This window comes from Sinocyclocheilus grahami, unplaced genomic scaffold, assembly GCF_001515645.1.
Source record: "Sinocyclocheilus grahami isolate Dianchi unplaced genomic scaffold, SAMN03320097.WGS_v1.1 scaffold94.1, whole genome shotgun sequence".
Classification (NCBI taxonomy): domain Eukaryota; kingdom Metazoa; phylum Chordata; class Actinopteri; order Cypriniformes; family Cyprinidae; genus Sinocyclocheilus; species Sinocyclocheilus grahami.
Window position 1 is genome coordinate 1,070,496 of NW_015505273.1, and position 16,950 is coordinate 1,087,445.

The window sequence follows — 16,950 nt, forward strand, 5'->3', positions numbered from 1 at the left end:
AATGGGCATATATGCTGCAGTGGAACAGAATGATTTACAGAAAAGGAAAAAACTGCAAACCCCTCAGGCAACACTTGTCCCTCGCTTCCTCTTTGAATTCACTTGAATTTCTTTTGAACTTCACATAATTGGAGCAAATATTGATAAACAATTTAACACCAATTACGTTAGTATCCTCTTTTCTTCCTGGTTGGGAAGAGTATGAGGATGTCAGAAACATACCAGGATCAGGGCAGAATGCTTGCACTTGACAACACAAGATAAAATACCACCGTTGGCCTATGTAGAAGGTAAAGTAACTACGATTAAAAGATGTCTAATACATGTACTTTTTGTCCTGAATGTTCATACTACTCTGTATGTTCGTTCCATTTACTTAAAGAACAATCATTATACTCTCTCAATGCCATTGAACTAATAAATTCAATAGACTTTTTTGCTCTATGTTTTTGTCTTGTGTTTGAATTGCATTCGATTTGATTTGAGCATATTCTATATTCTGGCTTTGATTATGTTATTGTGAGTAGCGTAATCAAGATGTGTATTACTGACTGTGTTTCTATTAAAATGTTATGCAAGCAGACCAAATGAAAACATGCCAGATGTTCAAGTTTTTCATTTTATTTTCTCAAAATACATGGAAAAACAAAAAGCTGAAAATCAACTCAACAGTAAATAACTAAAACATCCATCAACGTAATAAATGCACATCATACACAAACCTCTTACGCAACACCTTCTGGTCTGTCATAAATATGAAATGAAAGCCAATGGAAGGTTCATTCAATTTTACAAGAATTTGTGGTAATCCGAGTCACTCGAGCGAACCAACGTTTTCTGAATCGCAGACGTCATAAAATGCAAATAGGCAATAAAACCAGTGTGGATATTTGGCTGAGTCTTTTGTGGATATCGGGTTAGTAATCATGGCATGGTGACTTTATCGATCAGGTCGCACCATCCCGGGTCTAATGGCCGGCATCATTGGCCGAATGGGAGGTCGCATCATGTGTGGCCCGGGCATCATTTGCATAGGTCCGCCCATCGGTGGCCGCATACCTGGACCTGAAAGAGGGCCAGATGATTAAGATGATCAATTCAGATTGCCATTAATAAAAAATCCCTCACATTAACTAAACAGCATTACCTGGTCCTCCAGGCATCATGCCATGAGGAGGGGGACCCATCATAGGGATCATAGGAGGACCACCCATGGGTGGAGCTGGTAACATGCCCGGTCTCGGAGGTCCACCTGCAAGAAAAAAAACATGTTATTCCTTGTAAATTATGTTAATAAAATAATTGTATCAATTCATTCAAATAAAATCTTAATTTATTGGTTGACCAATATGGTTTCTCTATGACTGACTGCTAGAAAGCAGGGTGACCGATATAATGGAAATACCTAAATAATACAATTTTATGCAGCATACACAATTTTTGAATTTAAATGTGTTAATATTATGTTAAGGCAAGACATTGCAGGTGAACAGGGTAAAAAAATAAATAAATTGATTTGATATCACCATACTCCCAAACTGATTAATGTCAGTACATTCAGAAACGTTTGGAAATTGTAAAGTCTAAATATGCAAATAAAGCATTAGCTAAAAGTCCAGTCCAGAAATCTGAACACCGAATGAAGTCAGGTTCAAAATTCTTGCTTCATTTTGTTCAGATTAAGGATATTTTTTTATAAAATAAAAACAAGAAAATACTGAAAAATCACCATGTTTTTAGGAATAGATGTTTTATAAATCAGGTTAATTATATAAGAACGAACCCCTTGGTTTAAAAAAAATAAATAAAAAATAATCGATATGGATATGAATAAAACTGTAAAGTTTATGTAAGTGAGATGAAAACTCATTTTGAGACAACAGTCTTTAAAAAATGTGCACTGTAATTGAAAGCTATAGAAAAATAGAAATCTGTAAATAAATACATACATAAATGTGTATTTTGGATGTTTTCTTTCCACTAGTCTGAAAGATGACATGTTATAGAAGCAAAACATCTCAAAAGAGCAGTGCATGAAAAACCTATGCTTTTTTCTGTAGTCAGAGTACACACAGAAATTGTTCACAAGCTTTGTAACTGCCAAAGGGAGTGAACATTTCAGATCTCCGAAACGTACTAATATTTGGATGCGGTAGCAGAGATCCGCCAGGTGGAGGGGCTCCTGGGAACGGGGTGGGTGGGATTTTACCCTGCTGGAAAGCGGCCGCTGAAACACAGATAAAAACGACTTCACACTGGAACACTCATCTCATAATAGATCAAGAAATATGTCAAGTCAGTTTAGATCAAGTATGCATATTAAGTATAGATCTATGGAAGCCCGTATCCACTACAAAATAGGTAATTGTGACATTTCTTCACAATTTGTGACTCTCCCTTGCGATTCTGATATAAAAGTACGAATTGCAGGATATGCTAAGAATTCTTTCCTCAAAATTCTAAGGTCACATCTCTCAATTTGAACTTTTTCTCAGAATTGTGAGAAACAAAGTCCGAATTATAGAATAAAAAGTATATCTTGCAATTCTGACGACTTTGAATTCTGAATTGTGAAGAAAAGGCCACAGTTACCTTTATTACTACATTTGTCATCAATTAACCTACTTTTTTTTTTTTACTACGAGGCAAAAACAGACCTCCATACATCCATCAGGGTCTTTGTAAACATGGAAGAGCATCCTGGTCACTCACTTGTTTTGTCGATGAGATTCTGAGCCTGCTCCTCCATCCATTTCTGATAATAATCTTTCACATTTTCTTTATGTTTCCGTCCGCTGCAGTGTGTCTTTCTGACTGACGGCTGCAGAGATTAAACACACAAACAATGCACATTTCCACAGATACTAATGTCATGTTACACAGCTTAGATTAAGATCAGATTATAGAAAACGTTTAAGTAATCTTACCGAATCGTGTGTCAGGTATGTGTCACAATAATCACAATAAAACCTGAAAGAGACAAAAACAGCCCACCCTTAATTAATATACCATAGAGGTGCTACAGCACAGTGATGGTACTTATGATAAATACCATAGAACTAACAAAGTACCATGATTTTGTACCAGTCTTCTAGAAATCATTTGGAACATATCAATAGCATAGTTTTACCATAGCAATCATAGTAACGTTATTCATTTATTCTTGCGTTTTGTTCTTATAATTAAAAACAGTTTCCTGCAGCAAAAACGTTATTTAAACAAGTGAATCTGTATATACACTAAATTAATCTCTAGCACCCTAAATTAAACATTTAATAAGCTAATTAAATGCTGGCTTAGCTTAAAGAGCTAGCTCTTGTCTTGAGAAACGCGGTTGTATTTGCAGTGTGGTTTTTACAATTCCTACATGTATGACAGATACGGTACTTAATCTTTCACGACTAAAGTGTGTCAGTTTGGTCTGTATATATCGCATAACTGTACAAAATGAACATAAAGAGAGACTCACTTCGGCATCTTCGCAGCGGAACAGCGCGGGGCGAACACCACCGGAAGTGGAAGATGAGAATCCTTTTACGTCTTTGTTTGGGTTTGAAGCGAGCGCGCATGCGCACTGGCGCCACCTCGTGTTTCGGAGGGAATCTGCCCGTTTATATATATATATATATATATAGAATCTCTAGCACCCTAAATTAAACATTTAATAAGCTAATTAAATGCTGTCTTAGCTTAAAGAGCTAGCTCTTGTCTTGAGAAACGCGGTTGTATTTGCAGTGTGGTTTTTACAATTCCTACATGTATGACAGATACGGTACTTAATCTTTCACGACTAAAGTGTGTCAGTTTGGTCTGTATATATATCGCATAACTGTACAAAATGAACATAAAGAGAGACTCACTTCGGCATCTTCGCAGCGGAACAGCGCGGGGCGAACACCACCGGAAGTGGAAGATGAGAATCCTTTTACGTCTTTGTTTGGGTTTGAAGCGAGCGCGCATGCGCACTGGCGCCACCTCGTGTTTCGGAGGGAATCTGCCCGTTTATATATATATATATATATATATATATATATATGAGTCTGACCCCAAAATCAAAACACATTTGTGTTTTCATTCATTATGGTGACAGTTAAGCACATTTCCTCTAACATATTTAAGTTGAATGCCTCCTGAAGTATAAAGCATTCTCATACCTGTACAATGACGATAAAGAGCTGACCTTGATTAATTCTCATTAATGCAATGAGAAAAAAAAATCTGAAATATGTATAGCTTAAGTACATCATGGTAGTATTTGCTTACTGTATTAATATTTGTTTATAACAAAAAATCGCTCATCAAGAATAATGAAAATCACATTAATTTGCTTCGGTCCTGAAAAGGCTTAATCGTCCTTATGCAAAAACTTTTTTTTTTTTTTTTCAGGGAAATATTACCCCGACATTTTCTTGACCGTCTATTGTTTACCTTTTAAGGATAACTATTAATACTTATTTATACAAATACAAATACGTCACTTTGCAGAATATAGTTTAATTCTGGCAAAACATTTGAGAAAATAATATCTTAAAGCAATAGGTTTTATTCCACACGTGTGAGAAACCATGCAGCTTTAATATTTCATGTTGTTCAGTCATTCAAAGCTAAAAAAGTCCCACCAAAAGCAAAACCATTAATAAAGGGCCTGCAACACAGCACAATGACGAACAGGTTTGCATCACCTTTCGCATCTTATATGTTGAGCCTGGATCATGATTGTTCAAATTAAGCCTTTCTATAGTGTTTTATTTTTAGTAGTCAGTATTATGTGGTCTGAACGCGTTTTAGAAACAGGATGTTGCGAGATTAATAGAAAATATACTTTTTAGGAAGTCAAAGCTCACACTTTTGAAAACCTGAGATCATAGAGTAACACAGATATTGCAGTGTCTGATTTATTGCAGAGAAAGTGAAAAAATCTAGTTGATTTCACTTGCCTCATATAACTTCAGAAGTTATATGAAGTTTTAGATTCATATATCACTCAATTACTCGAGTATCTTGAGATAATGATTGTATCTGACAGGCATGTGGGTCATAATCGAACGCAAAATACATTAAAGTAAACATGAGACATTAATTGCGACCCATTTTACTTCCTTAATGTGAGATTTCTGAGAGAAATAGGACATTCACTGACGGAAAAACCTTAGTAGGCAGTAACTTTTAACTTTGTGCTTTGGAATAACATGCTCAATAACATTAACATGCATCAAGAAATCAAACAGGGTCCGCTTTGATTTCATGTTGACTTAAACTCATTTAATAAACTACATTTGAAGTCAATGAAATACTGCCATTGGTAATTGTAAAAGAATGACTTGATAAAACATGAAATCCACAATTCTTTCCAAAGCAATAGGAACCATTATCCAAGTATTCAGAATTACATTGCATTTTATTTAGATAAAGATTTACACATAAGACATGATGCTTTCTGTACTTTTAAAAGAGACCATCACTGTCATATTTTCAGTAGCCATCCATGAATGATGACGAATTGGTCCTAAATAAGAATAATTACAATAGTCTTTTTGAAATGATGCGAATGCCGCCATGATGCTGATTGAGGGAAGTCGCAGGATCATCATGCGATGCAGCATGAAACCCATGTGGCACATCTCAACGTCATCCAGAACAACCAAGTCACTTCTGCTCATCCTCCCAGAAAACCACCGCAGCATTAGTCAGCAGGCCAGTCCTGCCGATGCGTGACCTCGACTCGTACACACCAGCTGTTGCACATCTGTCTCTAAACAGTCCTCATAGGTTGGATTTGGGTGCCGTGTTGACAGGGATGGCTCTGAGCTCTGTCCGCATGCACAAGTACTCGCCTATGACCGCCATGAGGGCCATGCAGGCCACGTTGACCAACCACCATGACAGGGCGGCTGGGAGATGGGCGTTATAGATCCAGCAGCCGATCATGTGAAAGAAATGTACGGTCACGGTGAAGTCCAGACACTGCTTTCCCCGTCGGATGAAAAACCACAGGCCAAGAGCGCTGAGAAAGAGACACAGAGCCAACAATGACTTCAGATGGCAGACAAATGTGAGATAAATTATTGGAATAAGATGCCATTAATATAAACTTACCACGTGAGAGAATTCAGAATGAATGCCATCATAGACAAGCAACCCTGTGTTGTTGAAAAGCCAAGAACCTTGACAGAAAGTAAACTAGTTATTTGTAAGTCTAGGTCAGGGCTGTCCAAACTCGGTCCTGGAGGGCCGGTGTCCTGCAGAGTTTAGCTCCAACTTGCCTCAACACACCTGCCTGGAAGTTTCTATGCCTAGTATGAGCTTGATTAGCTGGTTCAGGTGGGTTTAATTAGGATTGGAGCTAAACTCTGCAGGACACCGGCCCTCCAGGACCGAGTGTGGGCACCCCTGGTCTAGGTTGACAAGACCGATTTTAATCATCTTTATTCTGAACCCTATTTGGACAGCTACTTACCTCGTAACTGAATATCTGGTCGAGTGATCTGCTGGTATGGACCAATCCATCAACACCAGCCAACCACAGACCCAAGAAGCTGTAGTAGATGCACTGCATGAGAATAATCTGGGAGATGATGAGGATCGGATCCCAGACGTAGCTGCGGAAATGACTGGCCATCTCGCAGGAGATGAGGGGGACAAACACACGTCCCCAAACCGGCTTGATGGGAAGGTTAACAGGAGCCCCAAGATTTGAGTCTCAACCTGGCAATGACAAAATAATAAGAGGGTTCAGTTTGTTCGTCACTCCACCAGCAGGAGTACCATGAAAATACCATGGTAACTTATCTCAAAGTACCATGGTACTTCTAGGAATGCCTTGGTACATGTGCATTATTTGTTATTAACCACGAAAACGTAGATAAGCTAAGTATACCAACCCAGATAAGGCGAAATCAATTTTAGTGAAACTAAATAACTATCGCTGTTCAGTATTATTAGACAACATACGCACTAATTAGCATTCACACATGCTAAAGTCAAGACAAGTAATGTGTTATCTTTAGTATTTTACAAATATATAAACAAATGTCAACGTGATGTCATTTTATACAGGTAAACACACATATAAATCTAAAATACAACAGAAAAAATACGAACAGGCTGTTTGTTAGCCTTCGCTAGCTAACCAGCGACTTTGTTGACATCCGTCTGTGAGTATTATAATGCTGTGAAAACACGAACCCCGAATAAGACACATCCGTAGTGTGATCCTGAGGTCGGTGGCAGATCGAGATTATGGATAGGTGACGCTTTATCTTAAGGCTAAATAATATTATTATTTTCTTCTTCTTCTTCTGGTATTAATGGCGGTTGGCAGACCAACTTATAATATTATTTTCAACCGGATGCAGCGTGCCGTCATCATCTGTGTGTCGCGCGCCGCAGATTCGACACTTCAAGCTTCACCGATCACCTCAAAGCCGATAATCTCGCTCTTACTCTTCGACTGAAATAACTGGACAAATTATTACATTTTTATTAAGGTGTTAGTAGTACCTTGAGATTTAATGTATGCCATGACTTGATATTGTTATTCGATTTCATCTTATTTCACTCACCAGCTTCACATGTTTTATAATTTCATAGGCTGTGGAACATAATATAGGGCCTTCTTTTAGAATTCAGTGTCATAATTCGATATTATTTAAAATTTGAGAAGAGAAAAAAAAATTAATTTTACCTTGAAAAGCCTTGTCAGAAAGTTGAAAAGTTAATATAAGTTGAAATGTACATACCTGTGTTGGTGGAAAGCAGTTGTTAAGGTGTTAAGAGTGGTTGCTAGGTTGTTGCTTAGGTGTTTGGGGTTGTTGCTACTATGCTGCTTTTAAACATTGTGTGAGCTGCGTGGTTGGTAAGAAGTAGCTAGGTGGTTTCTAGGGTGTTCTGAGTGGTTGCTAGGCTGTTTATAGTCAATTTGTATATATAGTCATCATTTTATAAATTTGTCAAGCTAACATAAAGATACACTGGCCCTGTTGTGTTCTTGCCAGTAACATTGTGGTTTATTTTTATAGGTTTTTCCTCCCGTTTACTTACTGTCATGGTGAAAGTTCACAGTTATTGTCTATCGGTCACTTCTTCATCATAATTTGCGGTCAGTGCCTGCAACATATCTCACATCTGACCAGGGCTTCCTCTTGTTTCGCTTATCTCTGGAATTAGCAGTCACACTGCGGTCAATCAGTTGGTTTGTCACCTGCATGACAAACAAGACATGCTGAGCCTGAGAACTTAAACCTTTGACCCTTCTAGTACACTAGAGCAGTGTTGCCAACTCATTTTCAGGGGAAGTTGCTAAAGGAAGATTGATTTGTTGCTAAATGATGTTGTGATGACGTCATTACGTAATCACATGCAAAATTGTGTCAAATCTCAGCAAAAACATATATATTTTATATACTGTATGTTAATTTAGATTTGTTCGTAGCAATATAAATGCATAATATAATATTAAAATATAAATAACTCTTTTTAAATCCATTGAATTATCGAAAACGTACACATTTTTGAACGATTACAATTTAAGTTTTATACTTTAAAGCAGTTTATTAGTAGTTAGTATGCCGCACTCTTAAGAAAAGTAAAAAAAATCATGCACAATCTACTGTTAATATGAAGGAATTTTCTGGATTGATTTTTCCACAGGTTTTTGTACCTGGATTTTTAATTACGCCAGGGGTGTCCAAACTCGGTCCTGGAGGGCCGGTGTCCTGCAGAGTTTAGCTCCAGCTTGCCTCAACACACCTGCCTGGAAGTTTCTAGTATGGCTACTAAGAGCTTGATTAGCTGCTTCAGGTGTGTTTGATTAGGGTTGGAGCAAAACTCTGTAGGACACCGGCCCTCCAGGACCGAGTGTGGGCACCCTTGAATTATGCATTGTATTTTGTGTTTTCGGGTTGCAACGGACAACGGATAATGTCCTGGAAAATTAGTAGCACCTTTTCCATTTTTCTGCATATTTTTCTTACAGTGTACTGTAAGAAACAGTGTAACTCATCAACAATCGCAGGTACAAGCTACTAACAAAGTGTCTCATAAATCAAAAATAACAGTATGCAATTATTATTAATATTAAACAATTGCAAATAGCAGCTAACTTAATTCCTGTAACGTGTGTACTGCTAGGCATCTTTGGTTTCCTCTTTTTGTGTAATTTGAATGGTAAATTGTGCCTTTTTATCATTTGAGTCACTTATCAAAAGTTGCTAAAAGCTGCCAAATACATTTTTAAAAATAGCTAAATTTGTTGCTAGGTGCTTTTGGAAGAAAACGTTGCTAGGGTAGTCTGAAAAGTTGCTAAATTTAGCAACAAAATTGCTAAATTGGCAACACTGCACTAGAGGGATTATATATCTCTAACCCTAACCCATACCAACATGTGTAGATCTCAGTAAATGTGTGTGATCATGATGTATTTTGATGATACACCTGTGAATCACATTATCCTAAATTAATTTTCATATTTACCTTGATGCTTTACCAGTTTGCATACAGTTTATTGGAAAAATGGCACAGCCATGCAGGCCATATTAAATGCAAATTCTTACTGTATCTTTACTATTATAAATATACAGTATCTAACTTTACATTTCAGTTAGGCTGTGTGTTATGTGAATTTGCTGTAATCATAGTTTGTTAGCTAAATCTATTGGTATTTTTATTGTAATACACAAACTGTTTAACGCATGTACTGTACAGGTAAAAATAAGTGTGTAAGTTGAACAAAGAAAATGAAGCTTATATTTAGGAATATTAAGCTTTTTAAAGGTAATTAAAAATATTGAAAAAAGGATTATTCTCAGTCATGAAATCTAAAGAATCATCTTTAACAATAATGGGAAAACATCCAGACTTTAAAGCTGTGGGTTGCCAGGGTGTTGCTCTGTAGTTGCTAAGGTGTTTTGAGAGTTTTTTGAGAGGTGGTTGCTAGGTAGATGCTTACTGGTCTGTGTGTGTAATTCTGCAATCATGATTGTTTTCAAACAGGTTTCCTGAAGACTCGCCTGTCCACTGTTTTAAAAAGGTATTTGTAATTGAGCACAATTACCAATGGAAGGCGACAAGCCTTACACTGTAAGCTGATGAGTCGATATATCCGTATTTTAATAATCCTCTGGCCATAGAGATTTTTAGATGGATGTGGAGGCTTTTTAGGTCAGTTAGAATCTGCGATCTCTGACCCAGTTTGTTTGTTGGCTTCCATGGCTGCAACAGGCTGTTTTGTCTGCTCTCTGGCAACCCAGTGTGTCAAAATACTATTGGTTAAATGGTCTGTGGGCGGAGTCACACAGACCAAAACAAAAACAGCCATTCCGACATGGAATGCATGTTTTCAAAGTAGAATAACTGGCTGTAGCATTGTTTTTCAGAGAAACAAGTATGTTAACTTAGCATGTTTCCTAAATATAGGTGAATATACTGTATGATAGCGTTTTATGCTTTGGTACAGTTAAAAAAATTACATACAGCACCTTTAATAAATGCAAATTCGTCAATGCATGATAATTTCCTTAGGCAGTACATTTTCTAAATCTCTTTATTTATAAGATATAAATTATGGATTTTAAAATATTTGAATATATTCAATTCACCATTCCCCACCAAATGTGTTACATAAGCAGTTTAAGTCACATGACTTCAAACATCAAGCAAATGAGTGGTTAGGGACGCTGCCAAAATACTATCAAACCAGTGAACATCATTCGCTTTGACAGACAGCAGGGGTTTCATTTAGTTAAAAGCCTTGCATTACACCAGCCTATTGATTTGCATTAAAGAAAGCAACAGATATATTGCTGTCTGGCCAATATGATAAAACAAAGCTGATGCATTAAAGAGTTATCTCTATCGGACAAATACGAATGTATAAAAACCAATAGCTATAACTTCTGTTTTGATGAGCCATTCTCAAAGCTAAATAGCTTGGTGAACAATTATTATTAAATGAAACCATTTATTATACATTACTGTTTTTTAATCACAATCCTATTGCATGAAAGCAATAAGCTACTCAATGCTATGTATTAAATGACTGCTTTGTGTCATGCAAACGTCATTTTAAAAGTTATTTCATTGCAACTAAGTTTGCAAAATGCTTCAGCATTTTTTTATGCGTCCAAAAAAAGAGTTGTTTTTTGGTGGACTCAGTCGTGATGTCCTAGATATCTAAAATCAGTAAACTAACATAAAATTTGTCATTTGCAATTTTTCTTTCTGTTTCACTTCAGCAGTACTAATCATTTTGCACTAATAGACATAAGTTTGTAAAAAAAAATAATAATAATATTTGATTGAAGTATGCTTTACAAGAAAATATTATTGCAACCTTTGTACTAAAAATTTACGTTTAATTCAGTGTGTTACTTGCTGTTTTTTTTGTGTGTGATTGTGAAATTTGCTAGAAATTTTTCACTTTAGTTACAAAACATGGTAAACACATTTCTGTTAATTCTGGTGCATCACCCTAAGAAAGACCCACAAACGTAAACCCTGACATTTTACAAATAATTTAACAATACGTTTGCATGTTCACTGATATCTGATGTCAGGTAATGGTCACACGACATGCAACTAAACAGAAAATATTTCATATTTATTCAGTGTTTCAGACTCACCTGGTGGGGATTTTGACGCGTAGGAAGCGGTCGATGGCGATGGCCAGCAGGGACAATATGGAGCTTTGGGTGATGATGAGGAGGAGGCAGGAAATGAAGAGGCAGTTGTAAAACAGCGTGTTGAGACCCAAACTGAGGACCACCGCCAGTGGAATGACAAGAACGCCGACCGCGATATCGGCCAGTGCCAGAGAAACAATAAAACAGAAAGTCGGGTCTCTGAGAGCCTGGTTCATGCAAACCACCAGGACCACCAGCACGTTCCCAAGCACCGACGCCAGAGCGATAGTGCTCTCGATGGAGATGTACATCAGGTCCACCTTCTCCCAACTCTCCTTTACTGTGAGCGTTGACATCTTCACCATCTGTTGCAGTGGTTCCTCTCACACCATGGCACTGGTTCTTCTATAAGAGTCTCATGATGTCCTCAGATGCTGGTATGTGATGTCATTTTATTATATTACACAGTGTTTTTTTTTTAAGTATTTATGGCTGTCTTTCATACAGGTAGTAGGCTAGGTGAGCTGTCCTGACTAGTCAATACAAGCCATGAAAAGCACTTCAAAAGTAGTTCCTTGTGATCTGTTGTTACTTTGAGTCGTCGTGTGTCTTGTTCTCTTCATCTTCAGGAACTCCTTCTCCTGTTATGGAGGCTCTGCGGACTGGGAAGGGAGGGGTGGTTCATTCTCTGCAGTACTATTTCCTTGCCCACGGCTCGCCTCGCCTCGCTCTCTCACTTTCTCTCTGTTCGCACTCTTTCCAAACCTCAAACAGCAGTGTCATTCATAATTTGACTGAGTATGGCTTTTAAATTCCAGTTCAACTTCTGAATTTGAATTAGTGGCAAACAGGATACAGAATGGTAATTTGAATTTAAATTTAAAGAAGTAGAATTTAAATGGAACAATGGAACATTGTAAGAATTACCTATGAACATTATCATATACACAACGTAGGGGTTATTTCCAGAGTTTTTAATTTGAGTTTTTTGTTGTTGAATAAACTGATTTTAATTGTGAATAGTAATTATTTGTTTCTATTTTACATAAAATACCGTTCAAATGTTTGGGGTCGGTAAGATTTTTAAAATATTTTGGAAAAAGTTCTCACCCAGGCTACTATTTGATCAAAAATACAGTAATATTGTGAAATATTATTACAATTTGAAATAGCTTTTCTGTTGTCATATATTGTAAAATGTAATTTATTCCTGTGATGTAAAGCTGAATTTTCAGCATCATTATTCCAGTCTTCAGTGTCACATGATCAGAAATCATTCTAATATGCAGATTTGCTAAATTTTTTTGATTGTTGAAAACATTCATAACATTTTTTACTTGAAAGTTCAAAAGAAAAGCATTGATTTGAAATATAAATGTTTATATTATAAGTGTCTTTATTGTTACTACATTTTATAATATTAATTCTTATTATTAATTATAATATGAATTATTTTTGCCAAGTTTGTTGAAATATCTTAGTACTAAATTCCTTTTCCTGTCACTCCAGTTCAAATTCCTCTTCAACATCCCGTGGGTCGTGGCTAATTGAATTCAAATTCACACTCTGGAACTGAAAGCAAGCCAAAATGTCATTTAATGTTATTTTGTTCTGATCAGAAATCATTCTAATATGCAGATTTGCTAAATTTTTTTGATTGTTGAAAACATTCATAAACTTTTTTACTTGAAAGTTCAAAAGAAAAGCATTGATTTGAAATATAAATGTTTATATTATAAGTGTCTTTATTGTTACTACATTTTATAATATTAATTCTTATTATTAATTATAATATGAATTATTTTTGCCAAGTTTGTTGAAATAGCTTAGTACTAAATTCCTTTTCCTGTCACTCCAGTTCAAATTCCTCTTCAACATCCCGTGGGTCGTGGCTAATTGAATTCAAATTCACACTCTGGAACTGAAAGCAAGCCAAAATGTCATTTAATTCTGAATCAGGCACATGCACGTCCCAGAATCCTCTGTTTCCTGCCTCTGTCACTTCATGTCTCTATCACTGCATGGAGAGAGACATAATATGATATTCAAATGTTTCTACCCAGAAAATCGGACATCATCTTCATCAAATACATTTTTCAGTAATGTTCATTGTAGTGTGGTAATGGATTCATCTCAGTACTGAGGGAAGCAGTTGTCATGATCGTTTCATCTCGCTCCCTGGGCTCTTCAGCATTATGTGGTTATGATGTCTATTTTAGTCCTCTCATGCGAAATTGAGATTTGCTTTTTGAGTCATGACACAGAGGAAGACCTTATTGCACGTTCAGAGCTCAGAGAAAGTGTCACTTATGCTTCATTGCGATATCAACTTTGTCTAGATGTCTTGGATGTTTCTACAAAAATATTATTTGGAGAATAAAAACCGAATGGATGTAGATCCAGATCAGCTCATTTTCTTTGTGAGAGAATTTATTGAAAAGTGATTATGAAAAATGGCATTATTGAGATTTCTTTTGAAACTGTAGAAGAGACACGTGAGATTTACTGGGGTCTTTTCTTCTCGGGAGAAAAACTCTTAAGAAACAGGAAAACTAAGTGTCCATTGTCTCTCCGTTTAATCTGGTTATTGTTTAGAAGATACAACTGAGACATTCTTTCCGATGAGAATTTATACCTTACACTTCAGCAGTGCAAATCATTCTCCACTCATTGATTAAAAGTGACAAAACATGGTAAATTCTGGTGCATCACCCTGATGTGGTTTAGTTTAGAAAGGGATTCACCAACTTACACCCATATTATTATTTCCTTTATTTATTTGATTATATCACCAAGTTATTTCATGAATTTAACAACACATTTGCAACTTCAGTTCACAGCTCTCTGATGTCAGTTAATCGTCATGTGACATACAGGTAAACAAATAAATGACAAATAATTTTTTTTATTGATTTTATATATATATATATATATATATATATATATATATATATATATTCCTTTATTTATTTGATTATATCACCAAGTTATTTCATGAATTTAACAACACATTTGCAACTTCAGTTCACAGCTCTCTGATGTCAGTTAATCGTCATGTGACATACAGGTAAACAAATAAATGACAAATTCATTTTTTTATTGATTATATATATATATATATATATTGACCAGGCTGAAAATGTAACTTAAAGCTTTTTGTCATATATACAGTATATATATATATATAATGCTTTAATTATAAGCTTTTCATCGAGCTCTAAATTAGAAGATTCTGATTAGTCAGTCATAACAAAGTACTTCAGACAGCTGTGTCATAATGAACATAATGGCACTCCATCTTGCCAAGATCTCCTAAAATGTGACCCTGGACCACAAAACCAGTCATTAGGGTCAATTTTTCGAAATTGAGATTTATGCATCATCTGAAAGCTAAATAAATTCAAGCTTTCCATTGATGTATGGTTTGTTAGGATAGGACAGTATTTGGTCGAGATACAACTATTTGAAAATCTGGAATCTGAGGGTGCAAAAAAAATCTAAATCGCCTTTAAAGTTGTCCAAATGAAGTTCTTAGCAATGCATATTACTAATCAAAAATTAAGTTTTAATATATTTACAGTAGGAAATTTACAAAATATCTTCATGGAACTTGATTTTTATTTAATATCCTAATGATTTTTGTCATAAAAGAAAAATCAATAATTTTGACCCATACAATGTATTTTTGGCTATTGCTACAAATATACCCCAGCGACTTAAGACTGCTTTTGTGCTCCAGGGTCACAAATGTTCTGTTTGGACTTTCAAACGTTTTAAGACTGTCTAGCGCAGTGATGTTTGAAGTAAATGCTGTTCTTGTACTTATCTGAAAGGATGTCTTAATAAGGCAATCTCTTTGATTAGTTTCATTCCATTAAGATATTGCAAACACCTAAATGGATTTCCAGGGAAATCCAGGGAATTTTCCCCCTAAAAATGTCCAGGGAAATGCAATACTATAGATTTAGCATTATTAGTGATATTTGCATCATTATTACTCAGGCATTAGTGACTCATCCTGCACCGTCTGTGTTTGTGTTGAGGTTATTGTGCTATTATTTGTTAAGTGACCAAAGTTTGCTTGTCAGTCCTGACCTTTGTTTGCATGCAAAGGATAATTTACAGTAGGTAAAACAGGTAGCTATTGCTTAAAAGCATTATGCAACACTCATGCAAACCTTCTGGTAGGGACCTCTCATCATGCGTAACCGTCTGTGCAGTTTTCCAGAGATGAGTGACAAGTGAACCATAAAGGCCTGAGTTGTCATGGTGACGTTATGTATGCTGTCAACTAATTGAAGAGAGATCAACGTATCAAGCTCAAGTGCTTTCAGGCCACCCCATAGGACTATTGACTTGAGCGGTAAGCATGATGCATAGAGCAGTAATGAATATGTTTACGGCCATCTTGATGTTCAGTGATGATGACGGTTTGAAGATAAAATGGGAATGTGCTCTAATAATGTCTGCAATTACATACAAACTACTGTACACGTATAAAGGTCGTGGCATAAACAATTAGGATTTTCACACAATGATTTACACTTTGTTTTCCCCCCTAAAACAGGTGAAAAAAATCCAACAGATTAAAGGTGGGGTAAGCGATTTTTCAAAAACGCTTTAGAAAACTGATTCGGGCGGACTAGCAAAACAAACTTGTAGCCAATCAGCAGTAGGGGGCGTGTCGGCGTGTCTTGTGGAGGAGAGAGCGTTCAGTGCACAGGACAGACATTAGCAAGCCGAGCGACAGAAAGATAGAGACGGCGGATAAAAAACAAAAGAGGAAAATGTCTGCGGAACAAAAGAAGGCTTAAGGCAATAAGGCAAGAAGTAGGACCCTTGTAAATACCGGATCAGCTTTCCAGCGCTGGAGAGAACTCAAGGAGCGGAAGGCCTGCGATCTGACGCCGAGGTTGCTTTGTTTCTTCTCGATAAGTGAGTAACGCTGTGTCTGTGCAGCAACAGCTAAAGTCTGTCTAGTACACTGGACGCGACAAAGTGACCATTGAAAATCATTTAAAATTTATGTCACTACGTCGTCATGAATAGAACGCAGCAGCAGTTTTCTGTCGGGGATTTGTCGTGTCGTGCCGCGCCGCATCCAGTGTAGACCATAGATATGTATATATACAGTATATATCTATGGTGTAGACAGCATCACTGATTATAATGAGTTCTATAGTATTTTGTGGCGCCGCGCCACTCGCGTATGGTGTAGACATGGTGTAACATTGGTTTTGCTTTGTTTCACAGAACTAATCATTGCCTGGGTTGCGTACGTATGTGTGGGGCGGAGCTATCAAAGTAGGGGCGAGACCCTTTTGGGGTAGGG

At 36.5% G+C, this 16,950-nt stretch overlaps 2 protein-coding genes and 1 pseudogene across 5 annotated transcripts; all 3 read right to left on the reverse strand.

Annotated features, from left to right (window-relative positions):
* Positions 1–641: 641 nt before the first annotated feature.
* On the reverse strand, positions 642–3,904 carry LOC107587645 (U1 small nuclear ribonucleoprotein C). 2 transcript variants are annotated; one of them, XM_016275496.1, is made up of 6 exons: positions 3,861–3,904; positions 2,928–2,970; positions 2,713–2,821; positions 2,138–2,227; positions 1,148–1,252; positions 642–1,065 (listed from the first exon to the last, which is right to left on the reverse strand). In XM_016275496.1, the coding sequence occupies exons 1-6, from the start codon at positions 3,866–3,868 to the stop codon at positions 941–943; spliced, it is 480 nt and encodes a 159-aa protein (XP_016130982.1). In that variant the 5' UTR covers positions 3,869–3,904; the 3' UTR covers positions 642–940. The 2 variants fall into 2 exon arrangements, with proteins under 2 accessions (XP_016130982.1, XP_016130981.1); XM_016275495.1 differs by lacking the exon at positions 3,861–3,904 and adding an exon at positions 3,470–3,559 and having other exon boundaries at positions 644–1,065.
* Positions 3,905–5,379: 1,475 nt separating this feature from the next.
* Positions 5,380–8,175, reverse strand: LOC107587582 (protein SYS1 homolog). Of its 3 annotated transcripts, none has more exons than XM_016275415.1 (4): positions 8,041–8,175; positions 6,458–6,705; positions 6,097–6,164; positions 5,380–6,004 (listed from the first exon to the last, which is right to left on the reverse strand). In XM_016275415.1, exons 2-4 carry the CDS (start codon positions 6,617–6,619, stop codon positions 5,764–5,766), a joined length of 471 nt encoding a protein of 156 aa, XP_016130901.1. In that variant the 5' UTR covers positions 6,620–6,705; positions 8,041–8,175; the 3' UTR covers positions 5,380–5,763. The 3 variants fall into 3 exon arrangements, with proteins under 3 accessions (XP_016130901.1, XP_016130899.1, XP_016130900.1); XM_016275413.1 differs by lacking the exon at positions 8,041–8,175 and adding an exon at positions 7,186–7,323; XM_016275414.1 differs by lacking the exon at positions 8,041–8,175 and adding an exon at positions 7,102–7,179.
* Positions 8,176–11,610: 3,435 nt separating this feature from the next.
* LOC107587583 (adenosine receptor A1 pseudogene) lies at positions 11,611–12,049 on the reverse strand (annotated as a pseudogene).
* Positions 12,050–16,950: the final 4,901 nt, after the last annotated feature.